At 36.2% G+C, this 12,513-nt stretch overlaps 1 protein-coding gene across 2 annotated transcripts in view; it reads right to left on the bottom strand.

Annotated features, from left to right (window-relative positions):
* LOC150090710 (leucine-rich repeat flightless-interacting protein 2-like) overlaps window positions 1–12,513 on the bottom strand; it is a 195,059-nt gene that overhangs the window by 107,048 nt on the left and 75,498 nt on the right. For both annotated transcript variants that reach the window (XM_090379575.1, XM_090379566.1), the window contains exon 6: window positions 6,930–7,100. In XM_090379575.1, coding sequence (XP_090235701.1) covers window positions 6,930–7,100 — 171 coding nt within the window. The remainder of the gene's footprint in view (window positions 1–6,929; window positions 7,101–12,513) is intronic.

The raw sequence follows: 12,513 nt of genomic DNA, 5'->3' as shown, positions 1-12,513 counted from the left end.
CTTCTCTACCCTAAGATGCAAAGGTACAGTAAATTACTGATAAGACATTATGTGCCTTCTTGCTACCTGCTAACACTGCATATTAACTTTTATGAAATACTGCTTTTCAAATCGGATACGTTTGAAATTTATGCCCCACAATGAATATACCTTTTTGAACCACCCCATGTTGAAAAAAACGTTTTTTTTTTTCACTATATGCCATAAACTTTAAACATATATAACTCAAAATTTCACGTGTTATAATTTTTGTTCTATTCTCAGCTTCAAGTCTGAGCTGTGACAGCCACATCAAACACAGTTGCCAACTTTTGATTTTTGGAAAGTAGATTTTAAAAACAGACTTTGGACCTTAAATTAAATTTCACTTATACCATATGCATTTTATATTAAGATACAATCACAGGATCATTTACCAGTACAGTGTGCTTTCAAACATTAGTGCACCTAGGGTTTTATTGTCTGTGGATTTCTTTTTTGGATTCTGTTAACCATCATCAACTGATCATGTTGTAGACATTGCCCTCTTCAGAAATGTTGAGTGAAAGTTTTGTTTATAATAATAGCCCTATCTAGACATAGCTGTCAAGAGCAGTTCCAAAGTTTCATCAGAAAGAGAAGGTCTGAACTGATTTCCCCCCCCCCCTTGGCTGAATATCCTCTTACACTCAGCACTGCTATGAAAACTTATTAAAATGCCAAGCATGACTTGAGATATTTCAAGTTTCCATTTGCACTTGTCAATTCTGCAACAAAGGATCGCTGTACATAACTTCTTTCTTCTTTCATAACAGTTTCTGGTAGGCCCTCATGCTGAAATTAAGAGAACTCATGCTGCAATAAATCTAATGCGTGATACATTGCTTTATCTTCAATGACACCGAGAAGTACTGGGAAACATATCTAGAAAAAATTGCATATTGGAAAACAGTATGTTGCCAATTGATGAAATCTACTCTACTTTGACAGGCCTGACGTAACCGAGTGGTCAGGAGTGCGAGTGCAGTAGCACACGCTCTTTGAGGGGACAGGTGTTTAAGCCTGTGACTGCTAAATACGATTAACATTTGTACTGACTGATTTATTGTAAACTCCACTGACCTGGTGGTCGTGCTGGAGTATAAACAAGAAAATTTATAATTTATAATTGAAATCCCCGCTGACATCTATTTGTAGCTTTTATAGTTAACTTTCTCCAACAATTACCTCATATTTTTGTAATCTTCCTTCGTACAAACTGACTGAGCCACAAGATTGAAGGAAATTATTCCTGTTATTAAGCTAAGCAGCCTTTGAACTTGTTGAGCTGTTGATGAACAGATGCCACTTTTGCTGGACTGTAATTGAGCCAACTTCATCAAAAAGACTATTCCCACATGGGCAGTAGCAAAAAGAACTCAAAAACTATTTATAAACTAGAAAGAACTCGAAACTATATGCAAACACAAAGTGCCTTAGCTGTTTGTAAATACCTTGCCGAATCTAGTAAATTGCAGGAATGGAATCCTTTATCCCACACTCCACTTTAAAATCTCGTCCTTTATCTAAATCTTGGTTTTCCAATAAATGTGCTAAGGCTGTTCAAGGGAAGAATGTTGCATATCGTAATTGGCTTGTTTCTAATTCTTCAGTGTCATTTTCTGCCTACACCAAAGCTCGCAACAATTGTAAAGCAGTTATTAATCAGTCCAAACTAGAGTTTGAACAGGCTAAGAGTAGAAAACTTGCTTCTTGCTGTAATGGCAGCCGAGCATTCTGGTCTCTTTCCAAAGCTATTGGCCGCAACTTTTGCCCATCTCTGCTCCCACCTCTGTCCAAACCAGATGGTTCTGTTGTCACTTCAGCCAAGGATAAAGCTGACCTGCTAGCATCCCATTTTTCTTCCAGCTCTTGTATTAATGATCTTGGTAAAACACCTCCCACCATTCCCAACACTCTCCATTCAATGCCTCCTGTGGTCTTCCGTCAAAAGGATATCAGAAGGATTTTGATGAATCTTGATGCTAAGAAAGCACCAGGTCCTGATGGTATTTCTCCACTTGTTCTCAAAACCTGTGCTCCTGAACTTACTCCTATTCTTTGCCGCCTTTTTTCACTTTCTTATTCCAAAGGTGTTTTTCCTTCTGCTTGGAAATTTGCTCATATCCGGCCAGTTCCTAAAAAGGGTGACAAATCCCTCCCATCCAATTATCGTCCCATTGCAATTACTTCTACTCTTTCTAAAGTAATGGAGAAATCAATTAACCGCCAACTCTTAAACTACCTAGAAACCTTCTGTCTGATCAACGATCACCAGTATGGATTCCGTCAGTGTCGATCCACTGGTGATATTCTGGCTTATGTTACCCATTTATGGACTAATTCAATGGAAAGGTTCGATGAAACACAAGTAGTTGCTCTTGACATCTTAAAGGCTTTTGATCGTGTTTGGCATAAAGGTCTTCTAAACAAGCTTCCATCTTATGGTTTGCCAACTGTTTTTAGTAATTGGTTATCCAGTTTTCTCTCTGATCGCTCACTGAGGGTGATGGTAGATGGCTCTCTGTCTTCTAACTTCTCCATTAATGCCGGTGTCCCCCAAGGTTCAGTTCTTTCCCCCACTCTTTTCCTCTTGTACATTAATGACCTTCTTCCATTGACTGGAAATCCTATCCATAGTTTTGCCGATGATAGCACATTGCATTCCACTTTCCATTTTGAGAAACCTTGTCCTGCTCAATCAGCTTCTACTTCTCGAAAATCTGCTACCAATTCCTTAAATGTCGGTCTTCAGGTAATTCTCCAGTGGGGCAAAGAAAACTTAGTTGATTTCAACCCTTCTAAAACTCGGTCTTGTCTTATATCTCGCAAAAAGGATTCTTCTGCTCCTATGCTTATCTTTAGTGACACTCCGATTTCTAGGCAAAATGATATATCTCTTTTGGGGATTACCCTGACTTCTAATCTCTCTTGGCACAAGCACATTACAAATATTGCTTCCTCTGCATCTAAAAAACTTGGTTTTCTCTTTCGCTCTCGGCGTTACTTTTCTTCCAAACAGCTGCTCACTCTGTATAAATCGCAAATCCGCCCTGCCATGGAATATTGTTCCCACATCTGGGGTGGTGCCCCCAAAACCTCTCTCAGGCTTCTTGATTCCATTCAGAAGAGGGCAGTTAGTTAATTAATGATTCATCTCTAACAGAGTCTCTCCACTCGCTTTCTCATAGACGTACTGTTTCTGCTGCATGCCTCTTCTACAGATACTTCCATGGGCACTGTTCTTCTGAATTGGCTTCTATAATTCCCGCTCTCTCTTTTAAAACAGTCCGAACACGTGCCTCCACCAGCCAACATCCATTTACTGTCCAACTTCAAACCCACAGAACCAACTTTTCATCTTCCTCATTTATTCATTCAACTGCCGTTTTCTGGAACAACCTTCCTTCATATGTATTTCCTTAAAATTACAATCTACAGAAGTTCAAGTCCAATGTCAACAAATATCTTCTTTCGTCCTCTCAACCTCCCACCCAAGCACAGTACTAAGTACTATAGGTTCTAATACCTCTCGTGTTTGGGGTTCACATAAAAAAAAAAAAAAAAAAAATTCCACTTTTAGATGAAATATCAAGAGCTATGTACTGAATTTTATGAGAACTATTTTCCTGATTAAGTTATCTAATTCTCACTGATTAAGAAAATGAGAAGATTCGCTTCAGTATCCTTTTTGAAATCATGATCATAGTCTATTTTTCTGGATAAGTCTTCCACCTATGAAGTTTCTTCTAAAGAAGGTAGAATGAGAATTGGTGTCTTCACTGTGTGGCACTGCAGCAACAGAGAGTGACATGTTTCCAAAACACTTCTTCAATCTTCAGCCTTCTTATACATTGAAATGCGCCCCATACAAAAGGAGAAGTTTTGTGTTAGTTAGTAGCTATCTCCAACTTTCAGAAACTGAAAAAGGCATAGACTTCTGACTACTATATAGCTATGTAGTAGTCAGAAGTCTATGCCTACTACATAGCTATCTCTCTAATACTGATCAAAAGCTACTATAACAGATGTGAGGTACCCACATCTTTGTTTTGGTTATCTGTAGGCATTTCAAAAATATACATTATATGCACTAAAAAACCTTGTGCTTAACCTGCTTGGGATCAATGAAGTATCTAAAGACATCATAGAAATAAAGAATTGAAAAAGAGCTCAACTTGGTTTTTTTTTTTTTTTTTTTGATTTGGTAGTTGTTGGCGCATCGGCTTCTGTGGCCATATTGCACCTCCCAAGGTTTTTTTTGCAGTACTTTGATCCAAGCCCGAGGCGGGAATCGAACCCGCGACCTTTGGGTTGCCGGGCAGGTACTTTACCCACTCGGCTAGCCCGGTCGGCTCGCTCAACTTCGTCTGGTAGCTATAACAATCTGGGGAAATCAAAAAAAAAAAAACCCACCCATAATTCATATAATATACAAAGCATGGCAATAAAGCTCCTAGACCGATGCAATAAAAAGAACACAAAGTGAAGGAGCTCAAAAATGGTTTTATTTTTATTAAAAGTAATCACCACCTGACTGAATGCACTTATTACACCATTCTAAAAGTTTCTGAAAAGAGACAGCAAAGGTGAACAAAGAGATGATGCTCAGTTTGACAGGAACGTTTTTCTTTATGTCCTTGACATACTGAAATCTCCTTCCTTTGAGGGCAGTTTTTACCTTGGAAAAGAAAGTCCACTGGTGCTAGATTGAGAGAGTAGGGTGGATAGTTGACCAGTACAATGCCATGTTTCATCAGAAATTTCTTCACAACAAGTGCAAAATGGGCAGGTACACTGTGCAACAAGAACCAGCTGCCTTTCTCTTGAAACTTTCACCTCACATGGGAAATGCACTTCAACAGTCTTTGAAGTACTGTACCTGGAACGCAGCATTTACCTTCTCCCCTTCAAGTACAAATCCTTTGTGAATCACACCATTTTCCAAAAAACATGATCAACATTGCCTTGATCCTGGACTTCTGTAAACTAAATTTTTTGGGCCTTAGTAATGATTTTGAAGTCCATTTGAAGTCTGATGGTTCGTCTCTGGGTTGTACTGAAACACCCAACGCTCATCACCAGTGACAATACAGTTGAGAAAATTAGGATTGTCTTGTTACTTCTGCTCATTTGTGAGGCACAAATTTTGCCCACACCTTCCTTTTCCCTAAATCTTTACACAGAATTTGACAAATCATCTCCTTATTCATATCCAACTTATCAGCCATCATTCTGAGGATCAAACAATGATTGCTTGCCACAGTTTCTTGAACTTCTGCAACTCAGCCTTCGTTTCAAGAGGTTTATGGTTGCCCACTCTTTGGGTCATTGTGAACATCCTCATATCCATCTTTGAACCACATATATCACTCAAACACACTGGTGTGACAACGTTTTATCAACATAAAACAATTTTTAACACTTTATACATTTCTGTTGCCAATTTTCCCAGTTTAAAGCAAAATTTGATATTCGTTCATTGCTCCATTACAAAATTGGGAAACAGAATGTTAATGCTACTAATGAAACTGGTTGTTACAGGCAACTTGTCAGCTTACTAGACAATCTCTGTATCAGCATCTGTTGGAGGAAGTTTGAATTATAATGTATCATTTCCATTTATTTTCCAACTCAATGAGCATGACTGCAACAGAACCAGTCTGGAAACTATTGCCATACCTGGAACATAAAAATTGTCAAAGTTCAATGTGTGAGATTTCTTTCAAATATTGTTACTTTACAGCAAAACTAATTCCAAAACTGTGAATGAAAAATTAACTTACACAAATTTCTGATGTGCGGTATAGTTCTTATTATAGGTTTGTAGGTATAATAATGCATTTTTAAATGTATTTTACTTGACATAAGACTTGACTTTTTGCACTAATATAAAATAAAGTTTTTAAATTGAAATACATAAAAAAAAAAGACTGGATATTATACTGTTTGAAGGGATGCTGTAGGGCTTTCACTAAGGTAACTAATACCATGAGATGTTAGAACACCATGTCTGTAAATTGTGTGCATTCTATAGACAATTTGCCTGGTTTTTTTTTTGGTTTTTTTTGTAAATTAAAAAAAAAAAAAGTTTCAAGGAGAGAAAAAAGCCAAACCACCATCATCTAATTTGCCAAGAGTGGAAATGAAGCATGTAAAAGTTCCTTCCATCCCAACAGGTAGTATTCCTGAATTTTATCGAATGATATTAATCCAACCCAAGCTTTTTGAGATGGTGTGAGAGGTTAGCAATACTATTGACTATACTAACCGCCTTTGCGGTTAGTATAGTCAATAGTATTTTTTTTTTTTTTTATTCAAAAATAAAAAAGTAATAAATAAACAGTACTATTAAAAATTAATCGTTCAGAAATCTTGATGCAAGAACTCTCTAGTCAAGGAATTATAGACAATAAATTAAATTAGATGGATACAAAAGGTTTGCCTTTTAGATCTTTTTAACAAGCTAAAATAGCTATAGCTAAAAACAAAGGGAATGGTAATTTTCCAATATTGGTGCAGTGCTAAGTACAACTTTCAGAAACAATCATACTATCTATAGTAGTGTGTGTGTGTGTGTGTGTGGCTCTTCCTAACAACCATTTGGCCACACAAGGCACAAGTGGGGGAAGCTCATCCATTTAAGAAATATAAAAAATTAGCAACTGTTCAGAAATAAATGATATACAACCCATAAAATGATTCTGCTAAATGCTTAGAAGTTTAGAGTTAGATTTTTAATTTGGGAATGAACATATTAAATCCACTTTAACTAGAACCTTAGTTTTGTAACAGAAATACTAGAAAAACGTTTTTAGTTTTCAAGTTAAAATTTTTGTTTGGTGCAGTAACATGAAGGAACTTAAAATGATTACAACAGAATCATATAAATATTAAATGAGAACCCATACCCTTAACTTCTCTCGATGCTCCCTCTGAAGCTTAAGAAAATTTTCTTCCATTTCTTCAAGGTCATCTTTAAGAGTATCAACTTGGTAGGAAATTGAACATTTCTCATTATCTAGCTGAGCATTGTTAATCATTGCTTTTCTGAACTTTTCTTCCAAATCAGTCAGCTGATGCTAATGGCAAAACAGTAAAAATATTCCTTTATTTCTTAATAGGGCTTTATCTATTTTAAAATATATATTAAATCCAATATATACCCACACTTTCAAAATAGACCTTTAAGTAATAAAAATACTTAATGGCAAGGCGTTTCAAACTATTAATTACTTATTTGAAACACAAATCACTGTAAAATACACTGGAGTTCAAAAGTTAATCATTTTTATTTTTTATTTTTTAAATATAATTCAATAAATTAAGATAAATTCAGAATATAAATTTAAGCTTTGAAACATACACATCAGACAGGTTATAAAAGTACATACTGTAATAGCACCACTAATTTCTAATACAACATGGTACAAGATACACCTAATTAGGCTTTCTCTAGAATGTAATAAAGATATGTAGAATATTTGAAGTCATCATCATCATCATCATCAGCCATTTTCAATCCACTGCAGGATGAAGGCCTCTCCAGCAACTTTCCAGTTACTTCTGTTTTGAGCACTGGCCATCCATTTTCTACCCACAAACTCATTAATTTCATCTATCCATCTCCGCCTTTATCTTCCAGGTTTTCTTCTAGCTCCTCTTGGGTACCATTCTGTTATTTTCTTAGTACTTATGTCATCATGTCTTCGAGCTATGTGTGCTGCCCAAGACCATTTCAGTTCTTTAGTTTTGATAAGAATGTCCTTTACTTGAGTTTGCTGCATAATCCATGTGTTTCTCTTCTTATCTAACAGTCTGATTCCCAATATAATTCGTTCCATTCTTCGCTGTGTAGTTCTCAACTTATCTTCTATTCTTTTGGTGAGTGCCCAAGTTTCACTTGCATAAGTAATGGTGGGGAGTATACACTGGTTCATTATTTTACGTTTCAGACAAACTGGGATATTGCTCTTCAGTATGTGACTATATTTCCTGAATGCTATCCATCCAAAATTTATTATTCTCTTGACTTCCAGCCATTTATCATTATTACAGCTAATAACTTGTCCCAGATAAGTATATGACTCCACCTTTCCAATTACTGCTTCTTCAATCATTATTTCTTTTTCAGTGGCATACTTGTTCATCATTACTTTTGTTTTAGTCATATTCATTTTTAGTCCAAAATCCTTACTAACTGTGCATAACTGATTAAGATTTTCCTCATTCTTTGGGATCGTGGCTTATAACCACAATGTCATCTGCAAATCGTAAATGGTTTAGGTACTCTCCATTCACATCGACTCCTTTCTGCGACCAGTCTAATCTTCTGAAAGCTTCCTCAATGGCAGCAGTAAACAGCTTCGGAGATATTGTGTCTCCTTTCTCGATTTTAAATTTCCTACTATCTTTGTCTAGTCTAATAAAGGAGGTAGCACTCTCATATATTTTCTTCAAAATCATAATATATGGGGTATCTATGCCTTGTCTTTCCAGTGCCTGAAACATTGCCTTATGCTGTATGGAGTCAAATGCCTTTTCATAATCCACAAATGCCAGGCATAATGGTGTTTTATATTCATTTGATTTCTCTATTAGCTGTGATATTACGTGAAGGTGATCCATAGTTGAAAATCCTGTCCTAAAGCCAGCTTGCTCTTTCGGTTGATTCTCATCAAGTATTCTTTCTAATCTGTTAGTAATGACCTTTGTGAACAACTTGTAGATGTGGGATAACAAGCTAATTGGTCTATAATTTCCAATTTCTGATTTATCTCCTTTCTTATGCAGCAAAACTATGATTGCATTATTCCACTGCTTAGGCATCACACCTTTTCTAATGCACTTTGTGAAGAGCCTTGACAGTTTTTGTGTTATGTCTCTTCCTCCCAATTTTAACAACTCTACAGTAACTTCATCTTCACCCGGGGCTTTCTGATTCTTCATTTTCTTCAATGCATGTTCTACCTCATCAGGAAGAATATCGGGTATGTTGTATGTGTTGCTACTGTGCAATCCATCTTCCCCACTGCTGGCATCATTCCCTCGCTCCTTGTATAATTCTCTATAGTAGTCTTCTGCTATTTGAATTATGCCTTCTCTGCTGTTTATAAGTACACCATCGGTATTCTTCAGTTTCAGTATCATTTGTCTTTCTGTATTACTGCTTGTGGTTGCTGATTTAAATCCTTTGTTTTCCCTTAATGCTTGTTCTACTTTTCTTGTGTTAAATCTTCTTATGTCCTCTCTGAGTCTCTTTCTAATGGCTTTGCATAATTCAGTATACTCAATTTTCTCCCTGTCAGTGTTTTTCTTGCTCTTCATTTGTCGGCTTCAGTTCATCATGACAAGTGTTTCTTGACTAATTTTTTCTTCTTTGGATTTCTTTTTCCCTATAGGTTTCTTGGGCTTTATCACTTTCAGAAAGTTGTAATATTCCTCGTCGATATCTTGGTCCTGAGCAGTCTGCAGAAGCTCAAACTTGTTCTTAAGTTCCAGTACATACTGCTTTTTGTCCTCCTCTGTTATCTCAAAGACATTTGTATTATTTACTCGAGTCAGTTTTTTCCTTTCCTTTCCTACATCTATATCAAGTGTACATCTTACCATTCTGTGAGCACTTCCAACATTTACCTTATTCAGGACGGTAACATCATTCACAATATATCTTCTGTTAGTGAGGATGAAGTTGATTTCATTAGTTGTTAATCCATTTGGACTCTTCCATGTCCACTTTCTGTTCACCCTTTTCTTGAAAAAAGTGTTCATTACTGACAGTCCTTGAGATTCTGCAAATTCCACAAGTCTTTCACCTCTTTTATTTCTTTCACCAATTCCAAAATTTCCTATAGTTCCTCTTTCTGCACTGTTTTGCCTTTTTCCAACTTTAGCATTGAAGTCCCCCATAATAATAGGGCAGTGGGTTTTCTGCTCATCTAGAAGACTCTCAATTTCGGTGTACATTTCTTCAACCTCTTCATCATCATGGCTCGATGTTGGTGCATAAATCATTATAATCTTTAGCTTGTACCTCTTAGAAATCTTGAATATTAGTCTTGACACCCTTGGTGATGTACTTTTGAATTCCAAAATGTTGTTTTTAAAATCTTTATGGACCAGAAACCTAACTCCACCTTCACTCCTTTCACTGTTTCCATTGGTGTACAGCAGATTTCCACTTGATAAACTTATAAGTGATTCATTTCTTCTTCTTGTTTCAGCCAAACCAATGATATTCCAATTCACATTTTCTAATTCCTTTTCCAGCTCTAATATCCTGTCTTCACCGATGAGTGATCTTACGTTATAACAGGCCAAGTTCAGCTTCCGTGCATGGCAGCCTGGTCGTACCCAGAGATTCTTAGCACCCTCTGCTTCCACTCTGATCCTCTCGCTGCAGTAAGAGGGGGAGTGAAAGCTGCTGGGAACTGAGGGCCATTTGTTTTGTCAATTTTAGAAAATTTGAAGTAGTGGATGGCTACTGTGGGAGGATGATGGCAGGACTGTTGCAAGTTCAGGTGTCCAGAGCATTAAATACATCATGAGTAATTTTGAAGACTGCAGCAACATTAGGAGACAAGAAGGGTATCTCAAAGGAGAGTTCAGGGTCACCCAAGAGTTGCAACATACCAGGATGAATGCGAAATAGCAGATGTCCTGGGATGCAGTAACACTGAGAGATGCCATAGTGAGATGAGAGCCAAGAAACTCTCTCAAGCTTTTAACAGACAGGAACAACAATTTCAAGACAACTGTATATGGAAAGTTTCAGGAAAAGGGACTTTATAATGATGGCCCATGATGTGTTCTCCCTAACCTCCTTTCATAAGAGAATCCATCTGATTCTGCATCAAACACCAACGGGACAACATTCTCTATTTACAAATGAATCGAGATTCAGTCTTGAAACTACCTCTCGGCGTGTTCTTTCTTGAGAACACGTGAAACATGCTCCCATTCCTCTAACGTTAATGACAAGGGGGTATCTACTGTGGTGGTAGCAGTCTGGGGGAGCATCATGATGAACTGTTGTACCAATCTCTACATTTTTGAGGAGGTAGCACAGCCACTCAAATGTATAAAATGATATCCTTGAATCCTGTGAAAGGCTTTTTCAGAGGTACTAAGCCTCTGAATTTATTTTCATGGACAATGTGCTCTTCTACATAGCCAGCCAATCAAAAAATTCCTCCAAAGTGAGGAGGATACCTTTGGATGGAGTGAGCAACTAGAACTCCAGATTTGAATTAAGCATGTCTAAGATGCTTTAGGAAAATGAACTGGAAAATGCCAGAATGTCTCAGAACCCTCCATACATTAAAATTTTCTCTTATAGAGAAGTGAATTTTATTATCAGCCTTGTATGCAGAACAAGAGCTAGCTATCAGACCTTTTTAATTGTCAGTAGACATACTCTATTAAATTCCTGAATTATGGAGAAGTGACTCCCCAAGCTTTGGATAATCATGATTTTGCAATAATAGGTTGAAGATAGAAGCATATTTCTTTTCAAACTCAACAAAATTTAGCCTTGCAATAATATTCTTCCACAAAATGTCTTGTAGAATTCCATGAAGTAAAATTTTTTTGGATAACTTGGATTTTACAAGTTTGTTGACTGTAACTTAATACTACTATACATAAATAAATGGAATGAAAAAAACTTATTGAAACTTTCAATGCTAATCTGGGGATGAGGTTAAAAACATACATTTAAACTGTGCATTAGGTAATATTCTGTTAATAATCACAGGTTTCATGTGATTAGTTATTCTGTTGAAAATTAAAGGAAAATAAAACTGCCAACAGTAATAGTATGAATATATCATGAACAACATTCTCTACGTTCCTTATACATAAATAAGTTTCACGTACAAATAATAATACCAAACAGCCAAATTATTTGAACCAAATCTTTGGAAAAACAACTGTGATATATATGTTACAGTATTAGATAGGCCATGTGATAATAAAAGCATAAACAATAAAATTGTTTAGAAAGCTTGATATCTATAAAGAAGTGTAAATAAGCATAAATATACAATGCATTTATAATAAGTTATAAATGCATCGATATAAATTAATATGATATTTATATACTGAACACAAATCCATAATCAATTTTATGACTCTTTTGCCATGTATGCAGAATTTTGTGCCTGCCTGTCATACTCACCATGTCAGATAGGGGGTGGGTCTGAGGTAACGATGTATCATGTCTGTAAAATGTATAAGTTATATCGCTGTTACTCTGGCAAACTTAGAAAATATCGCTGTTACTCTGGCAAACTTAGAAAAGTCTCAATGAATTCACCAATGGGATTTGAATTTCTTTCAAAAAGGGATTTTTTTTTTTTTTTTAAATTTACTGAGTAGTGCTTCTTATACCCAAATACATCTAGCGAAAACAACACTCACAGAAAAAAGAGCAACTCACAAGTTAACTGCATATACATTTTAAGAACAATAATTAGAATTAACCTAAAATATTTT

Source organism: Mastigoproctus giganteus, chromosome 1 (assembly GCF_048544385.1).
Source record: "Mastigoproctus giganteus isolate SK-2022 chromosome 1, ASM4854438v1, whole genome shotgun sequence".
Classification (NCBI taxonomy): Eukaryota; Metazoa; Arthropoda; class Arachnida; order Uropygi; family Thelyphonidae; genus Mastigoproctus; species Mastigoproctus giganteus.
Note: the sequence above shows the minus strand (reverse complement) of the source record. Positions and strands in the feature narration are given on the sequence as shown.